Genomic DNA, 22,432 nt, shown 5'->3' with positions numbered 1-22,432 from the left:
GTACTGAAAAGGCTACCAGTTTGATACACACTGCTGAAATAACAAATTTGCTCTAATTATTTTAATGATATACAATTATAAGAAGACACTTATGTTGATCTCTCACAAAAATGAGGAAGCAAATACCATGCAACATTTTATTTCTATAAATTGATGCTAGTGGTTACATTTTCAAATGATCGCTTTTACAACATTCTAGGGAAAACACAATATCCAAACACTGATGATCCTTAGGGACTAGGTTGTTGACCTAGAGAAACAAACGTAAAACAATGAACCAGTAAAGGTATGTAAACATATACATACCATCCTGGACTGTGGAGTGACCTCATCTACATCACTGCTAGACTAAAGAACTTGTCTCCACATAACATAAAATCACTAATACTGCACAGGTTCCTGTGAATACTGTAGTATATATATATAGTATATTTTTCATGACACCACTGTTTGAGTGAGGCAAATGCCACTGAAGTATCGCGCAGTGTGCAGTAATCAGCAGCGGTTGACCTTCAGCAACAAGTACTGCTGCGATTCAAAATTTGAGTCGCAAGTGAAGCGCATTGCAGATATGATGGCCCCAACATGTTATGCATGATCTTACGCAACAAAAATTATGTTTTCGGGTCCAAAGCCAGATCTAGCCTGGTGTCGCCAACTGTACCAAATGATACATTAATAATAAAATATGAAGCACCTCAAAATATTTCTCAATAAGAACACCAGGGGTCACATTTGTGCAGCTAACCTAAAGTGGATGCACCGCTGGGTGGCTAAGTGGTCATCATGGTGTCTGAGTCGGGATGGGCTCTATTTGAGGGGTAGTTTCCTTTGATAAAGTGGTGGTATAATAATCATACTTTTCCATGAGTACAAGTTGAGAAAAGCAGTAAGATACTCATTATACAATGAGAGGTTATTGAGGTTGACGTTTGCTGATTAAAAAAAAAAATTATTCAACTGCATAGTCTATTACAGACCGAGCTTTTTCCGTTTCATTCAAAAGTTTTGACGGGTCATTAAAAAGAATACGAAAACATAAAGTCAGTACTGGTACCGTCCTCGCTTTCCACCGTGTCCATCGTGGTTGTGTCTCCCACCACGCCAACCTCCTCCTCCTCCTCCCCGCCATCCGCCTCCTCCAGCACCTCCTCCTCCTCCTCGCCATCCTCCACCTCCTCCATCTTTCCTTTTCTGCCAAGGGGGCATCTCAGGAAGCGGGGCTTCTATCTCTGACGGGCGTCCACCTCGGTCAGGGACTCTTCCCATTTGGATCTGATAAACATTGCCAAGGTATAAATGTGAGTTTTATTGAGATGTAGGCACTTTTATTATGGTTGTATTTTTTTTACATTTACAAATGTGTACATGTTTCTTTAAAAATAAAAAATAAACATTTTAATGCAGGTTCTTGTGTGCACCTTATTAACTGTGGAATAGAATTTTCATAAAATTAAAAAAAAAAAAAAAATTAAAAACATCAATTAAAATAAACCTAAAATTACAATAAACAAGACCTCCTGTAGTGTGCCTTTTGGTTTTGCGATTAAAAAGGAAAAAATACAATAAAATTTAACCTTAATGATTGTGCAAAATGTGCTTAAAAAAATTCATCCATAAATGTAACTTGTTGACTTTAATGAATAAATACATACTTATAATATGGAGGAAAAAAAGTGCACCTGGTATAGTCTTTTTTAAATATTAAATTATTTTATGAAATTAAAGAAAAAATAAAATAAAACTGTATTAAATTAAGAACTATCAGGGAAGAACATTGAGTGCACAGCATTTTAAAAATAAACATTCTAAATATATTTAAAAAAAACTTGATTTTACCTTCCTTGAAATGCATTGCACGTGTTCTACTGTTTCATGTTTCTATATTATTTTCCCCAACTTGCTGTTTCCTGATAAAGGAGCTGAAAGGCTAATCTGAAAACAAATGTTTGATGCCTGGAAGAAGAGACGGCGGTGCCGCGCTCGTACCTTGTTGACGGCGCAGGCGGTGTACTCCCTGCTGGCGCCGCTGCTGGTCTTGACCACGTTGCATATGTCCTCTCTGGCGGCCAGCAGGGCGGCGGCGTCCACTGTGGCTTCGGCCCTCAGCGCGTGTCTCTTGGGCTGGTACGCGTGAGCCATTCTGTCCACCTTTGCCTGAATACAGAAAAAAATTAAAATATAAATACAAATGCAAAATGTAAAATGTAAAATTCATGTACAAAATACATACACATGTTTTTTCAATAAATAAATAAAATCATTAAAGTTTACTTTTGTTTGTTTAAGTAGTTTGGATGCTACACTATGGAATGTTGCAGTAAGGTCCACTTCCTGTTCTATAAAAAAACAATGACAAAAATAGACTATAAAAATACAAAATAAATAAAAGTAAAGTAAATTTAAAAAATGAGTGGACCCCATCTATTCAGGATTAACGTGTGAGCCCTGCAACAAATGGCGAAAATCTGCTAGTAATTAAAAAAAAGTAATTATTTTATTAATAAGTTTGTAATTGCTTATAAATGCCACATGAGGGCAGCAAAGCCCTTTTTTGCTTTAAATTAGACATGGCTATGACCTGACGACTCTATATGAGAAGCTCATCCCTCAAAAAAAAAAAACATCTGTGAAATGGCGAACGGGTAACTGTGAATATTCGGAGGTTTACTGTAGGAAAATAAAATGTTTGCCAGGCTGGGGTGTTTCTTGTATCTGCGTGTACCTCTTTGGTCGCTACACTACTGCTACGCTGCAATAAGATCCACTTTCTGCTCTATGGTTGCCATCACTCTTTGCCATCAGTAGTAACCTTCTGTGGTGACATCACAAAAAAAAATGCCAAAGAAAAAGCAAAACGTGTGCTGTTACTCCTATACATACGTAGACAAAAGTGTTGGTACGGCTCTGTCATGGAAAGAAAATGAAATTCACCTGAGTAATAATGATTTACTTCAAATTTAATGTGGCAGAACACAAACGTACTAAAAATGATATCATTATTACATTCGGCACACGACTTCAACCTGCGCTGGGTGCAAAGTAGGAATAATATCGATTTGATATTTGACACATTAAAATTCGGATAAATGATTAATTGGCCGATTAATTTTAAAATATATATGGAATAAAAAAAATCAAACTTTTTTGAAACCTTAGCGCTCACAACAATAACAATAAAGCAGAAGAATATTTGACTGTTTGACAATACTTTGTACTACAGTTTTAGTTTAACTTTAATACAGAGAAAAATCTACAAAAATCTCCCAATTTTTTTGTGCTTTAATTTTTTTATTTATTAAATTGATCGGACTCTAGTGCAAAGAAATTTCAGGGCTATCAAGGCATTCTTAAGTGTTGCGATATGTCAGGAAAAAACAAAAAACAAAGAAAAAAAACAAGCATGACCAAGGGAAAAAACACAAAGAAAAAAAACCCTAGTGGTCTTTCATTAACAGAGGGGTACCAACAATTTTGATTCTCAATGAACAAGTATCTGGCATGATGATGTTTTTGAGATACTTTTTCCCAGTTCATGTTGGTTGAACTCTACGTTTTGGAGTTGGAGTAGTCTAGCTAACAGATGAACGTGCCTTGGCCCTGTCGGACCACCCGAACGACTGGATGGTGACATCCAGCCGCTTGATCAGCATCCTGCGCCGACACTCGTACTCTGATGACATGATCGCGTTCATGCTGAGGAGCTTCTCCTGTGGAAGGACACGCAAGTGGAAATCGTTATTCATACGGTACCATACAATATTTATATCAATGATTCCCAACCACTATGTTGTGGTACCCTTAGGTAAGAGATTGAGAACAATATTTTTTTTTTATAGCTTTTACGGAACTGTCATTTTAAATAATACAAACACATTTAAACATATATTTCAAGAAAATGAGCAGTGGTTAACACAAAACACAAATGCAGTGTAATGATCTGTCTCCATTTTCACAGTAAACAAATCCCAGTTCTTCTTTCACATTTACCATGTCATACATTTTAGTATACCGCCATCTAGTGGTCAAAAGTGAAGTTACACCCAAAATAAACAAGCCGTTGGACAAAATAGTTATAACTGTAATGTAAAAGTGTCAACCTATCACTGTCTAACTGAATCCTCATATCACCAAAACCTACTTCTGAGGGAAGAAAAGTTGACATATTTCTTGAGTTACCAAACACCACATCGTTTTATTATTCCTTACACTGCCATCATATAATGGTCCTCAAATTCAGGTTAAATCGCTAGCTTAATTCACAAAATAAAAACCCTATTCATAATTCATCTATTATTGGTTATAATGGTACCTGCTCATCAAATTCTGCGGTCACGCAGAGTCTCAGACTAAAGAAAAGGCTTTAATATTCATCTTCTCAAACCGATGTAATACAAAAAAAACATGATCTGACGAGGTTGTCTAATAAGCGGAAATTACTTTTGTGGTTGACTGGGTTCCTTCTGCATCATCCCCCCCACCCCCCAAAAATTGCCTACTGAAATGTATAACTTAAATATTTTCAGTCATTTTTGTTTTAAGAACATACAGACCTTTAACTCTGTGGTGATGTAATGCCACGAGGCTCCCGTAAAAGTCAAGAATATGTTAGTCATGCAACACGTCCGTGACGGACACTTTTGATTGGTTAATAATTTATAAAACTAAAAGACCACATGGAAAATAAATAACCATTGTCCAAATGTGATATACAATCATCACCATCATCATTATCACATACCCACTGTTTACTGCTAAGCGCTTTCTTCAAAGCAGGCATTCCCACTGCGCCATCAGGGGACTTCTCAACAAGTGTGTCCACCTGTAGTGACACATTCCACCTCAGTTTCAGGACTTTTTTTAAAAAAATGTTTACATTTTCAAACGCATACAAGACACAAGTGAACCTCACCTTGTCTTGGATGAGCGAGAGGACCTCAGCAGCTTCCTGTCCCTTATGCAGCGAAACGTTCAGGGTCTGGGAGATATCTCGCAACTCCCTAGATGGCGAGCTCGCGTTTCGTCCTCGAACGCCGCCTCGCCTGATGACGGCAATCTGCGCCGCCTGAAGCTCGGAGCTTAAAAACACTACAGGAGAAACAACACACAGCACAAGATTTGTTAAAACACAGCGGTACAAAAAAGAAAAGTTTCCACGGGAAATCATTTATAATAATTCACTTAACTTAAAAAAATAATTAAATATAAATAAATACATATTAAAATAAATAATTAAAATCCTTCCAAATGTTCCAATGATCAAATTGCGGTTGTCATATAACCTTTATTAATGCTGGACTAACTTTTTTTTTTTAAACAAACTGTACCAATGCACAATAAGGCTGCGTTCACACTGCAGTTCAATTCCGATTTTTTCACAAGTACCTGATTTTTTCCTTCAGTGCGAACGGTACAATTCCGATTTTTTCACACCCGACCTGGGCCTCTTTCGTATGTGGACATAAATCGGATATGTATGGGATGCGTCTGCACTGTGAACGCTCATCCTCACACATCCGATTCATGCGTAATCAAAAGCCTGCTATGCGCTCTAACCCTACCTCTATCAACCTCGGTAAAAATAAGTCAGATGGATTTCTGTTGCTGTTTGTAAACAGCACGTTCAAAACTAACGCACAAGGAAGCCAAGGATAGCAGCCAACCAGAGGCGCGGGCGTTCGTACAGTTGTATTTGCATAATGTGTGCAGACAAGACACATGAATCGAACTCCTACCATGTCCGCGAAACGAGTCCACCAATCTGTAGCGTGCGTTGGCACAACTAAATTTGCATATGACACTTATAAAAGTCGCTTGCCTCAGTGGCTTGGCTGGCGGTGAAACGTCGCGAGTCGGGTTACTTCCGTGAACACGGCAATGTAACGTTGTTTTGGGTGTACGTCACTCAACGTGTGCTCTTTGCGCATGCGAGTCGCATCATGGGCGCGTTGCGTTCACATTAGACGTCGCATTTGTTTTTGTAATGTGAACAGTACATAAAAAGATTGGATTTAACTAAAAATCTGAATTGGGCATCATGCCCTGCAGTATCAAAGTTCAATACCTAGGATCAAATGACAAACACAAATTATTATCATCATTAATATTATGTTTTTGAATTTTCATTTTATCATTTACAATAAATCGATTCACCGATGATTCAATAGGATATAAATAAAAATAAAAAATACATTAAAAAACAATATTTGTCATATATGTTAAAACCGTCTTTATAACCTGCCCTGACAGTAAAATATTAAAATTATCTTTTTAAAAAATCACCCCACTCCGGCCCAATCTTGCGCCTCAAATTGTATTTTAATTAGAATTCTAAAACACAAAGAAAATGCTGGTTGGACTATACTTAGCCATATTGTACTGAGCAGCCAAAAATCAAGACATGGACTTATCAACTGCTTTCCTCTCTCTATATTTATATTGTTTAACACACTTTTGCTCTTTGCATCACTAGAAAAGAAATTCACAGAAACAAGCCAAAGAAAAAGGAAAACACTAGCGTGGCAGGCTTCCACTGCATGTTGACGTTTAGCAGTGACTTACAGACACATTTTAGATGGTCTTTCGTGTTTCCATTCACTGACACTTCATACGGGCAGCAAAGCTCCTTCAGTAAGCCCCTCATGTCCACCTCCAGGCTGTCCATGTCCTCTGTGGAGACACACGGCTTTAATAAAGAAATACATTTAAATACAATGGTGGGGAAGAAAACCAAGAGGTATATTCGTATTAAAACGCTATGTTTTCTTTACTCCATTTTAAGTGTTCGAATGTTATGTACCTACATAAGCATACATAAACAAAGTTGATTCATTTTAGGTTCACCTGGACCGGTAGTGATGCTCTCCTCCAAATCACACAGCGGCTTCAAACGGGACACCAACCACTGGCACAAGTCCACATACTCAGCCGACGACAGGCCACCCTGCGCGGCTTGGAGCAACGCCGCCTCCTCCGTCAGGGGACCTTCATAACTGAGCGGGAGAAATATTTTAACTCGACATTTTTGAGCCGAGTTATAATCGACGTTAATATGGCGGGAGACCGAAAATGTAAAGCTAAGCGTTAGCATGCTATCTGGGTTGTTAACTCACCCGAGTTGCTCCAAAGAGTCCAAAATGTCACACTCCATCGCGTCCTCTATGGTTTAGCCATCATAACATGACAACGTTTAAGTATGACAGTGAGTTTAAGAGGGGGAAATAAGAGTACATTTGTTGTAATTCCATTCATTCCAAACAACACGGAGGTCGTGTAGGCATGTTGTTCCAGTTGTGTTCTTGTACCGATCGGAAACCGGAACTTCCGAACAATGGTTCCGCCTACTACTCAAGCCGCATGTCGACATTTGAGTTAACTTTTGGTTTATCGGTCGATATTTAATATCTCCTAGAGGCAGTGAAAAAAATAAATTGTTGTAAAAATATAACATATCTACAATTTCTTCTTCTGTAAAGCATTATTTCATTATCATCTACATGCACTTGTGAAATGATATACACTTATACTACAAAACAAACACAATGATATGTACACAAATATTTTACAGGTTAATTTAAATTATCTTCAAATTAATTCCCATAATTTAAAACGTTTTGATAAATTTACTAATTTAGTTAAGACATTAGTATTTATTTTAAAATTAATGTAAAGTTAAATTTGTAATTGTTAATATCATGCATGTAATGGTAGTTGCTATTTCATGATATTAAGCAGCTTAAGTCTCATTCATATTTTTAGTGATATTGGATATTGTGTGTCTTAAAATAATTAAATCAAACAAAAAAACATACACAGACAGGTTAAAACTCACAATTTTATTATGATAATGTTATTTGATATGTCAAATTACAAGTGTATGATGTAACATAAAAACAGTTACAAACATATGTATGCATATTTACATTATATATTTATGAAAAGTAACAAGCTACATCTGTATAAAGAAAATACAACTATGCCATGGGAGTTATTGGGACTATAAATTTTACATCATATACTTGGTATTCTCAAATCAACAAAATAATAGAAACCGATAGAACCAGAACAGACAGATGTTAAACTGATGGAGACTAAGATGGACATGAGGCACTTCTTTTGTCAGCGTTGTTTTTGAGGTCGTCAGGATGGCACTAAGGAACTTAAATTAACAAAAAATAATATGCGCAAGAAGGGGAAAGGGGAAACAAAATGAACAGGCAGTGTTTACAGAATAGTTAATAGTACCATTTAGACTGCAAGTTTTCCAAAAAACACTTCCACTATTTCAGAACTAATCACATAAATGTTACATCAAGCGCTGTAAGATGTCAAAAAAGCATACATCGAGTAGTATCAGTGCACCGAAGCCTTGTTGGAGAACCCGAACTAGAACACTCCAAGAAACTGCTGTGAAAAGTAAACCGTTTTCTGTTACTCTTTTTCAAACAATGCACTGAAAAGAAAAAAAGATTTGTTAATATATATATATATATATATACATATATATATATATATATAATAATTCTACTAAACTTCAACAAAGTACACTCATATGCATTCCCAACGTTATGCACAAGTATTTTCTGAAGCTCGAAAGACTAGCAGCAAAAGTGGTTAAAACTGAAGTCTTCATATATATATATATATATATATATATATATATATATATATATATATATAGTGTATGTGCGTGTTAAAGCAGACAGATGTTTGTTGCATATATAATACAGTACATGACAGTAAGTAGCACTGTGCTGGTTAATGCAGAATGACAAAAGTATTAGTTTTATTCTCCATTTCCTTTGTATTAAAAAAAAAAAAAAAAGCACATCCTAGATTTTGCCAGCCAGCAAGTTTTTAATCAGCTTCATCCAACCTTGGTTCAGCTTGACGACAGGAAAACACAGACGCAAACAAACACACACACTCACACACGTCGCACAAAAAAATTAAAGAAAAAAAAGTTTAATGCTGTGGAGAATTAGGGTTTAACAGTCATTCATAGCTAATTTTCTCTGTCAGCACAATAAAATTAGTGATTGTATCTAGCAGCCTTAAATTCATGTATTTATATATATATATATTTATATATAAAATTTCCAAAGCGAGTCGAGTGCTACTCCTGTACCGTGTTAGCGCCATCTCGTTCCATCTATCGTACAAAACTAGTGAGAAACTTTTATTAGAAGCTCAATAGTCATTTTCTTTTGTTTACCCCCTGACCCGTTGCAAATGCCCTCTACTTTTCAATGTGAAATAATACTACAAAAAGTGGACCTATGTACACAAGTATGCTGTCAATAGAAGCTACCATAGATAATGTTTGACAGCCACGATAAATACAGCTCTATCTTTAAAAATACAACCTCAAAGACAAAACAAACCAGTTATTATTATTATTATTATTATTATGATGATCAGTATTTAAATACAGTGTTACATATTTACAGGTGTTTGGTACCAAAAGGGGAGGGGGCTCATCTACTATGACTACCTACGAAGGTCTAAAAAAAGAAAAAGAAAGAAAAAAAGTGTCCTGTCAGTCTTAAGAGTGTGTCCCATGTCATAAGTTTGCATAGAAAGATTAAAAATAAAAAGGTCTGAAAATAAAGAGTCCTAAATTGTTATGGTTTGTGCTAATTGTAGTGTTCTTGTCCACTACATTAATAAAAAACAAAAACTAAAAAAAACATTTGACTGTTAAGAATCTGCGTGAGGAATCGACTGCGGATTTACCACACCTTGAAAGCAAGTAAACTTGCCTGCAACCACCAATTTACAGTTTAAAGTAGACAACGCTTCAGGAAGTTGTCAAGTGTCTAAATTACTGATTGTGAATTCTGGGAACTTTACCAGGGGTTCAAATGAGTCTTTCACACTCGGATCCAGCACAATTGCCATGTCAAGAGCCCCAACATGGAATTCATCCGCAGAAACCAACAAAAGCAGGCTTTTAACAACATATCAGGTGTCATTCCCGCCCGTTATAGCTCTGATACTACTACTAAAATTGCTAAATTGATGGACAAATCTGCCATCACGAATCAATTGCTGCGAATGAGAATCAATTAAAATATACATGACCAGAACAAATTATGAGATTTATAATGCTTTCTAATGACAAAATTTGTATTTGGAATTTGGGGTTTATGTTGCCAGTAGTTTCTAGAATAATATGCACTCTCTCAAACAAAGCAAGTATTAGCTAATTGTGGTGGTGTCATTGGATATTTCAGATTGACCTGTTGTCTCGAATGCAGCACAAAACTGAATTTCCCAGGGACCTCGGTCTACGGCAACCCTGATGTAGGGTTTGTGGTTTGCTGGCCAGCAAAAGAATACATGGTCATGTGCAGTAATAGAAGACAGTTATCACCATACTTATTGTATAATAAAAATAATTGTTTTATATTTGCGGTGTTTTTCACTTACTACTGCGCTAGCATAGGTTAGTGTTAGACTACACTATAAAAAGTGAAGAGCGAAGAGTACGCGCATACAAATTCAGGCTACGCTGCCTCCGTAAGAACCAAAACAAAACTCCTTTGTAAATTAAAGTAATATTATGGAGATCTTCAGCTATTTTTTTTTTGTTTACGATCACTTTGGATGTTTGATAGGGCAAAAATAAAGTGGTGAAAAATAAGAATTAATGCTTCCTGTTACCTAAATTTTTTGCTGGTGTTTTAAACTATTAAAAAAAAACAGTATTGTGCCAAAGGAAATTGCCTTTTACTTTTAACCATATCACACTTTTGTGCTGATTATTCTGATTGCTAAGACAGTCACTTGTTAGCTGCGGCGAAAAAAAGTCTGGAATCTCCTAAACAATAAATATTCTTTTAACGTGTTTGTCGAAAGAGTCATCAGTCAGGACGTTACCAGTGCATGTGAAGGCCTAAGTGCACGCACGCACGCACACACACACACACCATCTGTATGTACTTAATTGCTCAGATACTCAACATTCCTGAAACAATGCGCTCATTCATCCAGGGCTTATTAAAACGAAGACACATGAAGGAGTGGACTGGCGACATGAGGAGAGGCACGAAGGAGAAAACATTTAAAATAAATAAAAGTGTGGGACAAACACGCAACTTTTTGGAGGTGGAGGGGTGCTGCAACCAAAAGCTCGGAGAGCAGTGCTTTTTTTTTTTTTTTTCAGACAAATTCCAGAATCACAGACGGTCGTCTTAGTCAAAGAATAAGCCTCGTTTTAAGTGCCTGGTTGTTTTCTTAAAAACAACAACAATAATAATAATCGGATAAATCAAAAATAGGTTCACCGTCACTCCTCACTCACCGAAACAAAACTTGCTGGTTGAGCAAAATTTGAGCTTTGAATCAGAAGGTGAACAGAAAAAAAGAAGAAGTGGGCTTTCAATTTGTAAAGGTGTCATCTTCCACAACATTTTTGGGGGGTTTTGTGAGGGAACGTCAGCATGGTAAAAAGTTACCATTTTCCCTTGAGTCCCTTTATTTTGGAATGCAATCAAAAAGGTCGGAGAAAAAAGTGGCCACGTACCGCACCACACAGTTTCAATAACACTACATGGCTAAAATGAGGAAGGGGAAATGTGTCTAGTGCACGTTTTTTTCTTCTCTGTCTACGAATTACACTGTGATGAAGGGAAGGAAAGGCCACTGTTACCCGACTGCAACGTTCACACAAAATAAGCATAAGAACATATGTATCCCTTTTAGCATACTCAAACAGCAAGTTATTTGACTGAATAGTTGTGTTTTGTCTCTGTACAAAAAGACAAGTTTCCTTCATAAAGTTACACGTTTCTTGTAGTAGAGTTCGTCCAGGTGTATGTCAATGCATGTGTGTGTGTTTGTGGTGCGTTTAGTAACATCTCCAAGTCTGTTAATCTCAACGTCCTCATCTCCTCATCCAGATTTAGCTCGACGCAAAGCTTAAATTCGTCCTCGCTGCAGCTCGTCGGCGACAAACGCAAACTGAAATCTCCAAAAGCCCTCAGAGCTGGCGCTCAACAACACCGCCCCGTCCGAGAGAGTGAGCGGGGGGGTTGGAAAAAAGGATGCCGGCGTTGAATAGATCCGCTTTGATCCGCTTCTTGTGTTAGCTAGCTTTGAGGGGGTCCCAGAGGGGCGGCGTGGGGTCACCCGGCTGCCTTGTGCTTGCCCCCGCAGCAGCGGCACGCCTCGCCGCAGTGGTGGCAGGCGCGCAGCGGCAGGTAGCAGCACATGCAGGGCGCGATGAAGGACAGCGCCACCAGGGCGAGCCAGCGCAGGCAGAACTGCTCGTCGGACGTGTCGCACGAGCACGGGTCCGAGAAGTCGCCCTCCGAGTCGGACATGCAGTGGTAGAGCATGCTCTCGGCGCACAGCATGCAGCTGACTTTGTAGATGCACTGCTTGATGGGGTCGGGGGCGTCTTGGCACTGCCCCCGCCAGTTGTCCTCGTGGTTGAACATCTCGCGGCAGTAAATGCAGCGCGAGCGCTCGCCGTCCTCCCGCCGCCGCCGCCCCTTCTTGGACTTGAGCAGCGGCGAGGGCTGAGTCTTGATGGCCGTGTCCTTGCCCAGGCCGAGGCCCATCCCCGTGCCCATGCCGGAGCCCGAGTGGGGGTCCCCGCCGGGTCCGTCGGGGAAGAGGTACTCGCACTTCTTACTGTCCAGTTTGTGGAAGGTGGCCGGGAAGTCCAGGTCTTCGTGCTCCACTTCCTGTTTCCACATGACCGGGTGGCGGTAGTCCTCGTAGCCTCGTATGAGCACGTCCTTGCGCGGGTTGATGCGGACGATCTCCTCCTCGTCCATGTGAAAGCTGACATGGCGGGTCGATTTGAATGACACCTTCGGAACCAAAATGACAGAGTTAATATAATTGCACACAATCAATTACACAGCATAGTTTCCCCACAGTGCTTTATAAGCCTGGCGGCCCACCAGCCATTGACGAATATTTTCCCGGGCCGAATTTTGCTCCCCATCCATCGTCAGCCACCAGAGTCAGACATGGCAAATGTATGGGGGGAAATCCTGACACAGTATCGATAAAAATCGCTCACAAACTAAGCTAAAAATTTTAAGAAGAAAAATAATCATTTTTTCCACTAGCTTTTACTCCCTTTGATTTTCCTTTTCGAAATAGTATTGTGAAAAACTCGCTGCACTGAATGCCAAAAAAACCCACCAGGAGGCACATTTTAAACTTAAGGCCTGAATTAAGGCAACTTAACTATACTTATATTTTTGAAATTGTTTCACCTTTAATAAAAAAAGAAGACTTCTTCAGTTTTAAACGTTAGGCGTGCAAGTCGTACCTAGCTGAGGAGATGCAGCGCAATGGAAAAGTAGCACCAAGGAGCCTTTGTTTAACTTTACTAATTTTGCAATTTTCAGCAGTAAAAAGTTTATATTTTGTCTATCATGAATTTGATAACGTCGGACGGAAAATGACATCACGTGTTGAGGGGTCAGGTAACAACCAATCACGGCTCAACTTGTAACGTTTAGGTAAACCGTGATTGGCTGTTACCTGAGCCCTCAACACGTGATGTCATTTTCGGTCGACAGCCAAGTGGCAAAATGCCTTTTTAAAGATGTTAATTGTAAATGAAGAATAATGTTATCAAATTCATGATAGACAAAATAATCACCTTAATACTGCTGAAAATTGTAAAATTAGTGAAGTATCTTTTAAAGGGGAGGTCAACCCAAAAAAGAAAAATTTGACAATAACATGATCTATGCAGCCCCACTTGTCCATTTTATGGTATTTTGGTTAATATTGCGTTGGTGGAATAGGAGTTAAGCTGCAAAATCCAGCAGTTGTTATCAATATCAGAAGGCGGCCATTTTGCCACTTGCTGTTGAGTGAAAATGACATCACACTTGCTCAGGTCATAACCAATCACAGCTCAGCTCCAGAAAACAGGTGAGCAGCAATTGGTCGTTGTCTAAGCCCTAAGCAAATGTGATGTCTTCTTCAGTCGACAGCAAGTGGCAAAATGGCTGTCCCCTGAGATGGATAAAAACGGGAGGATTTTGCTTCATAACTCTTATTCCACAAATGTAATATTAATCAGAATGTTATATTTAGACTAGTGCGGTCACATAACATATTATTGTCAAGTAATGTTTAAGGTTGACTTTCCCTTTAAGCCTTTTGTCCATTCAGTGTATAAACATGGCTCATGTGGGGACAGGATCACACCTGTGGCGGCAGGTAACGTCGATTGCTGGAGGTGAACTCGTCAAAGGGCTGAGCACGCACATAGCAGCCCCTGAAGGGCTCGGTGGACACCACATTGTTCAGGGGGGAGAATGGCTCTTTCATTGGCGTGCAGATGGAGGGAGGTTCCTCACACGCCTGCACACACAGAAAAAAAACATGTTGAGGTATTATGCCACCATTTTAGTAAGCATAAACAACAAAATAACCTTTTTTCCCCCTCACAACCCGATCAATTTTGGTTTCACTGTTGTGGTTGCTTTCCAAATGTAACCACCAGAGGGTATACTGCACCTATGCTTGTCAAAGGGTGATGCAGCAATGACTGAAGACTTTCTGTGTGAGAACTCAGAGTTCCCAACAGCCCTTTTACAGCATTCCCACAAAACTGAAGAAAAAGATACAAACACAAGCCGAAAAATAAAAAGGGCACTTTTTCATTTCAAATGAAATGAAGCGCATTCTCACTGCCTCGTTTCACAGCGTCTCCAAATGAAACGGATCTCACCATTAACAACAATCATGCTGAACTATCTATAAATAGCATTTTGTGAATGCCGCAGAATGCATCGCATAGGAACATATGCGCTGTGTGGGGAATATACATTTCAGGCCCATGCAGGGTAGATTATAAACAGGCTCCGATAAGAAATAGTGCCAAGACTTTAGTACTCATGGCAACTAATGTGACGGCTATTTCATGATTCATGAATGCAGAGGTGCGGGAGAAACAGAGAGAGAGAGAGAGATGGGGGAGGATATTACTTCAGGAGCCAACATTATGTCAGCGCAAGCATCCGAGCCCCCCCTCCCCAAGCTTGTCCACGCACCAAACCATCACGGATACAAAGTTGTGTCAAAGTTGGATCGAATTTGCAAATAACAGTTGATTCATGCCAAGTGTTGCTTTGTGAAGAATAAATTACTGAAGGAATACTAACAAAAGGTACAAGACTTTCTGTGCCAGGATGATGGCCATCTTTATTTTTTGGGGATTTGGAAAAAAAAATCTTCTATAGGAAATAATGATCTGCTGACAAACTGACAATTATGAATGTAAGTTTATAAAATGTGTTCCAAATGAAAGCCAATTAAAAGTGATGATGATAGTTCAATAGACAAAAGGGTGATTTCACCCACCATTTGTGGGTCTTTCTTTTTTCAAGGGTTTCCTTTTGGGAGGCATAGATCGGGGATGTAACCGGACGGTCAACAGTGGGCTTGTGAAGCACTTTAAGACTCTTTTGTGATTTAGAGCTATACAAATAAACTTGACCTGACCTGACTAGACCCCACTCAAACTTTGGTTAAAACTACAGGACCACACAATCGTCGACATTTACTGACATATTTAAGCAAGGAGGATGACCTCAGCACAACATTCCTTGTTTTCCCCCCCAAACATTTGATGGTAACTTCAAATAGTGAGACGTTAATGTCCGTATGGGATTGCCACTTGATTTGGGATAGAGAGGAAGACCACAGCCCAGTTTTGTCATATCCATAGTTTTGCTCAGAAAACATCCCAACATATTTAGTCAACATTTAGTCGACTACAAATCTAGCATTTTAGTCGAGGAAAACTATTTTATTCATCTAGTTTTAGTCAACAAAAACTGTTAACGTTTTAGTCAGGACAATCATTTTACCTCTGTATATTTTTTTGTCAGCAGATAATGTTTAACATTTCAGATCTAAAACTATTTCACATCAAATTTTCTCAAATCTTTTTGATGAAAATCAACTTTTACAATTACAGTGGCTACTATAGCTCCATGCTACGAGCTAGTAAGTTACCCAGCATTCGTTAGTGGTTGGATTAACATTATTGTTGGAATGTTATAGCTGTTGGATTAATGTTACGTTATAACTATAATTAACTTCTTTTTTTTTAACCTTTCACTGGGAATCCACCTCCTGTCTGTCCCATTTTTGTGTGAATGTTGCACTCGCTAGCTGCAGATTCGAAAGGCGGTGTGTCACATGACAGTGTCACAGTGACAGATTAGCAGAGACAATATTTCACAAATCATTTAAATTTAGTGTCGTCTTTGTTCATGAACTAAAATGTCCATAGAGATTAGTCCACTTTTTATCAAGATAAGTATACATTTTTGTCGTTTTTGGCGTCTTCATTAGTTGACAAAAAATGCATACTGATTTAGTCGCAGTTATTGTTTATGAATAAGGTTTTTAGTCTAGTCTAGTTTTTGTCTGGTGAAAAATGTGTTGACGAAAATATTTTTGTTTAGTTACCGTAATTAACACTATCCCACACTTAATAAAAATGTTATACAAGTTGAGTTTTTGTTTACCATTTGGTTACATTCTTTATATGTTTATACAGAACCAGACTTTAAAAAGCAAGGTAAGCAGTATGGACCACTCATGGGGTCAACAGTACAATCCCAGCCCTAAACAACTAGCATTAGCTGCTAAAGTTAGCTGTTAGCGGTTAGCCTGGATTTTCTTCTTCACTGGCACTTCTTCTGGAGTATGAGCCGCAAAAAGCCAAACAAAAAAGTATAGAGATATTTAAAGCTTGCTGGACTGAGCTCTAGAAAGATACATTTACAATCATACAATAAAATTTGTCAAGTTTTGAGGCTTTTTTTGCTGTGCGACTTTTGGGATCACCAAGCTTAGCTCACAAACGTGCTTTCAAAGTTGCTCCATTCTTGAAAGGCACGTGCACCATCAAAGTTTAACCCCAATCCAAACGCCCCCCTCCCCCCAGCAACCCCTCCACCCCGACCTCATCAAGGCTGGGTTAGTACTCTCGCTTCCTCTCAGTGGCATGTGGGGGAGGCTGCTGGCTCTGGTTAGTCAGTGCCGTGTGTAAAGGAGCCCACGCCAGTGCTTTAACGCACAGCGGAAATCTGGTTTGCTCCCAGCTGCTGCAACAGTAATTACTGTCCTGTGGTTGCTAAGAGATGCTTCCTTTGACTTCTTTTTCCCCCTCTTCTCTTTCTCTTCTCCCCCTACCCTTCAACTTTCACCAACACCCCACCCCCACCTCACAGTCTCTTCCCTTGAGCTGCACAAAGTGTATGTACAAAGTATGTGCATGTGTGTGTTTGTGCGCGCGTGCGGGATGCCTCAAAACATACCAAATATTTAAAAGAAGACAGTGGAAGGAGTGAAGAGGAATAACAGAGCAGGAAAAAATGACTTCGCATTGGACTCAAGTTTGGATCCATGTGTGTGTACACGTAAAAGAGAGAAAGAGTACGCGAGTGAGAGGCCAGAGAGTCTGCAGAGAGAATGTCATAAACCAGCTCCAGCTGGAGAAATGCAGCAGAGAACTTAAAAAGCCAGATGACAGCTGTATGTGTATGTGAAAGGAAGGCAGAAAGGAGCAAAGGATGGAAAGGGGGGGGGGGGGCGGGGGGCGAGGATCAAAATGAGAAACAGACTCTGGCTTCCTTTTTGAAGCGTTCGCCTAAGCCCCGCCATTCAAAGGCATGCGTGGGGGCCAATCTGGAGCTGATCTGACCCCAGAGATGTGGCCGGGGGTGAGGGAGGAGAGGAAGGGAGGACTGGATGGAAGGGAGGACTGGATGGAGGGGAAGACACAGGAGGGAAAGGGGGGGGGGGGGGGGTGGCGGGTTAAGTGAAGCAACCTGGCCTCGCACGAGCGCCAGGGAACATCCCGTGTACTTCCGTCGTCACATGATTTCGGAACAGAAAGGCCTGAGGTCAGTCTGAATCATCTCGTTGGCACACGATGAGTTAAACAGTAAACCGCTTCATTAATGATAAACGTTCACTTTATACTTCATAACACAAGATTCTCTGTTTTATCATGAACATATACTTTTGAAAGCAGCTAAACAGCCAATGAAAACATGTTTTCTAATATGTTTTTAACACGTGTCAGAACTGTTCGTCCAAACACATTTTTGTGTTCCCTCATTTAATTTGTTTCAAGCGATGAATCACAAGACCCCCCCCCCCCCTCTCCCACACCCACACGACCAGTTGAATCCCTACGAAATTACCAGAAACTAATACCTCTGCAAAAAGGTAATGTTCTCCATTGTTGTTTTGAGCCAAAGGCTAACGATAACTCCGGGTAGCTAACCTACCACGCGTTTGTTGACTTACTATTTACTATTATAGTCAACAAAACTATGAGGTAATATAAATTCATTCTTACCCTGCTTGACAGGAACAATGTCTAAAAACTTCAGTTTTGCTGAAGTGAGTGAGGCGACTCTGTCTTTTTCTGACTTCTGTAGCAGCAGGCGACGATATGTATTTCTTTTGTTTTGTGGCAAAATTGCATGGTGAGGGAGTGCAGATACCCTTCACTAAAAATTTTAAAGCCTCTCTGCTTGCTTCGATGACAAATATCGGCGTCCTGAAAACACCTGACCAAGAAATCACAAGGAAGCTCTGACAACTTTGCCATTACTGTGGATTCACTTTTGCTTATCTTGACCGTTAAATGTCTGAAGGTGCTGCTCGTCGCATTTAGTGGGCAGGGAGGGACGTGCCACGGTAAGGTCAATTAATCAACAACTATTCGATTATTTGTTTAATAGCTTGACTAATCAATAGATTCTAAAAATATTCGATCGTGAGATCCCTATTCAATGCTACTCGCTTATCCATCGTCGTCCCACATGAAGTCTTTGCGCCCTCAATATAAAACTTTTAAGTGCTCTTCGCCCTGACTCAAGGTGTGTTACAGAGCCATATTCAGTCACGCCAAAACCAGCCATGCTATAAAACCAAGCAGCCAGTATAACCTCAGTGAACCTAAGTGATAAATTACAACTTCCTGTTGGTTCTAAATTCAATGCAGAAGTTGTGGGTGGGGTGGGGGCTTGCAGCATTGTGAATGATTTGGAAGTGCGGCGTCAGTCTTGGCAGACTGTTCATACAGCCGAGTTGTGCAACTGCATTTGTTCTTTGTGGGTAAAACAACTCATTTGTTTGGAGTTTCGGCATATGAGTGGACAGGAAGTTGAGGTCACCGTCTTGAACACACACATACTGTCCCAAATCCGCTGTGGTTCTAACAAGGCTAACACAAAGATGCTATTCGTATCTCATGCAATGAGATACATGGCTATTCCGCACTGCACTTCCAAACTGTGCCGTGACTTGATGAGACCTGATGCTGTGCTATTTGCTCGGTCTCCACTTGCAGAACTTGCGAATGGATCACTTCTCTTTCTCCGCAGACCAGGTTTGCGACCGCAACATTCGGATGCCAAATCACCATGGTGACACCCTCGGTGGCTCACGCGCTGAACCTTGTGAACAACCCCCCCACCCCCCACACCCCCCCTCGCCCCGCCCGTCCCGTAGATACCCCCCCCTTTTTTTGCTGCCTAGCAACACCAGTGCCATTGGATTTCCTGTGTGTTCAGCCTGATCCCTTAAAGAGGAACTTTGCCACAGGAACAGGAACGCAGCTCCCTCACTCACCCCTCTTTTTAAGATACTGAGGGGCAGGGGTTGAGGGAGTCAAGAGTGCTGAACATGTAGTGACTTGTGACGTACAGCAAGATATCAAAACATGAGATGGCATGCCTTGCCATAAAGAGTGGAATATCTGAATTACAAACATCCCTCAATATGTACAATTCGGTCTCAAGTCCCACAAAACTTTGGCGTTTGCACCGCCATCATACATGACATTGTGTGAGCCACTGCATCCAAGACCTCATTGCAGTGTTCCGTTTTGTGTTTTCTATGGCTTTTGCAAGACACTACTCAAAAAAGGATAAGACTCAAGTCTGGTGTTAAGAAGAACATACAGCAGAAGTTATGCAAAGTAAGGAGACCCTCTGGAAAGAGTCATCAAACGCATTGCAGAGATAGACCGATATGTTGTTGTTTTTCTGGGCCGATGCCGATTATCAGTAGACAACGAGGCCAATAACTGAGTATTTTGAGCCGATATTCATGTTCGCTAAAAGGGAGAATATTGGCATATAAAAAAATAAAAATTAAAAATAAAAACTCCAATTCTCAACTTTACTGAAGCATATGCTTACAACTTTTCAGATTGGCAAAATGTAGATTTTTTTTGTTCTTTTTAAATCTTAGACAATAGACATCTTTGTTTTAAAATTCAGATAAAAAGTGCAGGGTCATCAGCATGTCTTAAAAAGTTAAATGAGAATTTAAACAAGTAAATAGCTCCTTAATATTTTCTCCGGTAAATAAAGTTTTCCAAAATTAAAAAATATCTGAATGTTAAATTTACATTTATCTTAGTTTTAATTTCAAACCAAAATGGAACGTGCAGAAATGTGCAGTTTCCAAAGTCAGCAGTATCTCTTATAAAGTTCACTGAAAATTTACATAAATACTTCCCTAAAGTGAACAGTTTTAAATTGATTCATTATCGGACATCAGATAAAAAATAAAAATAAAAAAAAACAAGGCTGATGCTGATATTCACGAAAATGCTGAATATCAGCGCCAATGATCGGTCTATCATTAACCCATTATCACTTTTTAAAATTCGAGTGGTTAACCTGTTTTGTAATTGTGTTGTCAAATCCTAAAGAAATGTATACAAACTGTCCCAAGAACAAGACTCACTGGTCGTCCATCCTCTGGAGTATCCCCTTCGCCAAATGGTCGACAGCCTAGAATGGGGGGGGGGGGGGGGGGGGGAACACAAGATTAATTAAATAAATCTTCTTCTTTTTTTAACACACACACTCGCACAATTAAAAACACTTCTTGGGATTATATGCAGATTTGAAAAATTTTTAGTTATTTGACTAAATAGCTTGGCTGTCAAAAAGCGTGACTTATTTCGCCAGCTTAAGCAAACGGATGTACGTATTCTCCTCAAGTCAAGCCAAAACGAGACGAGACTCGCACTTCCATCCGACTGCAGCCTCAATGGGGAAATGAAAGCTGCTTTGTGTCAGTGGGGCACACGGAAGTTCATGAAATATGCATGCCACGAATAATGTAACCCGACCTCTGCTAAAACGCCATGTGCCATTTCCACATCCACCCCCCTCCCAAAAAACACCTCGTCTGCAGATGCTGCAGACTGGCAGCTTGCGTTTCAGGTATCAGGGTGACCGCGTTTCGACTTTTCCGTCGTGGATGACGTAAGCTACACAGAAGTCACTGAACTTTTAACACAAAATGAACTTTCTTGTTTTTCTTTTTGCTGATATACTGACAGTGTCACATTGACATCACTATTTGTAATGGATTTATTTCCTATTGTTGGAGTACAACTAATTCTTTCAGCCGATTAGTCAGAGTGCAAATCAACTTAACTAAGGCCAATTTTTCCTTCCTGTACAAATCAATTTGTTTTCTCGTTGCAAGTGACCTTCATTCAAATTGTTGTCATGAGAATTTTTGCAGGAAAAAAAAGTTTAAGGGTGAGGGGGTTACGGCATCCGCAAACCCCCAAAGCAAAACACTAGTACTGCTACAACAAACACCACAAACATGGCGGACATGCTGCAGTGAGAATGACAAATTTTGCCCTGCACAGTTCTCAATGAGAAACACATGAATTACAGTATTATTTAATCCCAACAGAGCGGGGCCGCAATATATATCAGTCTTGAGCCTTATGACTCATCAAGCCTCACTGTTGTCTAGCTTCTCTGCAGTATCATGTATAACCAGGAATACGATCAAACAAAAAATTGGCATTAAGCATATTAAAACAAACATTTCCTCGAGCCAAAGCCTGTTTGGTGCAACAATCCCACCGGTTTGCCGTAACGGAATCACCAAGGCTTTTTACTCAAACAGATACAGTAGTGATAACTGCTTTCAAAACAACACAGTTGGAGAAGTCAGATGTTAAATTTGACGAAACAAATATCCTGATACACAAACTCATAGTTGATAGCCCTCGTTTCACATTGGTGCACGGAAAATGGCGGCTTTAACAGTCGCAATCTTGAAAGCTAGTTGATATAACTGGCACATACACCTTATATAACTGACAATGTGATCTCAATGGCTTCAGCTAGTGAACACACAGCCCGACTGTGTCTGACAAAAACAAAGCTAGTGTTCTTTTGACGTGAGAACCTTGAATGTCGAAAAATGGTTGCAAGCCGGGGTCATGCACAAAATGGCAATTTAAAACAATTCTACCGGGAGGAAGGGAGATACTATTACTACTATTAAGAACACAACAGAGGACTTCAGTCTCAATCACATGGAGAAGGTATGTGCGCATTTCCTCAATGCTGGGGAGGAAGCGAGAGAGAGAGAGAGC

At 39.8% G+C, this 22,432-nt stretch overlaps 2 protein-coding genes across 2 annotated transcripts in view; both read right to left on the bottom strand.

The window, feature by feature from the left end:
• Positions 1 to 123: 123 nt before the first annotated feature.
• tslig3b (tRNA splicing ligase complex subunit 3B) lies at positions 124 to 7,289 on the bottom strand. The gene is made up of 8 exons (XM_086094111.1): positions 7,113 to 7,289; positions 6,844 to 6,992; positions 6,562 to 6,669; positions 4,913 to 5,088; positions 4,742 to 4,822; positions 3,594 to 3,710; positions 1,990 to 2,157; positions 124 to 1,275 (listed from the first exon to the last, which is right to left on the bottom strand). Exons 1-8 carry the CDS (start codon positions 7,148 to 7,150, stop codon positions 1,045 to 1,047), a joined length of 1,068 nt encoding a protein of 355 aa, XP_085950237.1. The 5' UTR covers positions 7,151 to 7,289; the 3' UTR covers positions 124 to 1,044.
• A 531-nt stretch (positions 7,290 to 7,820) lies between these two features.
• spred1 (sprouty related EVH1 domain containing 1) overlaps positions 7,821 to 22,432 on the bottom strand; it is a 40,076-nt gene continuing 25,464 nt past the window's right edge. Inside the window, exons 4-6 of the mRNA XM_086094854.1 lie at positions 20,767 to 20,813; positions 14,185 to 14,340; positions 7,821 to 12,821 (exon numbers count right to left, since the gene is read on the bottom strand). Of these exons, the coding sequence (XP_085950980.1) occupies positions 12,129 to 12,821; positions 14,185 to 14,340; positions 20,767 to 20,813 (896 nt within the window). The 3' untranslated portion in view covers positions 7,821 to 12,128. The remainder of the gene's footprint in view (positions 12,822 to 14,184; positions 14,341 to 20,766; positions 20,814 to 22,432) is intronic.

Source organism: Leptonotus elevatus, chromosome 14, assembly GCF_054856555.1.
Source record: "Leptonotus elevatus isolate MCC_2025b chromosome 14, RoL_Lele_1.0, whole genome shotgun sequence".
Lineage (NCBI taxonomy): Eukaryota > Metazoa > Chordata > Actinopteri > Syngnathiformes > Syngnathidae > Leptonotus > Leptonotus elevatus.
This window is presented reverse-complemented; position numbering and strand designations above follow the sequence as displayed.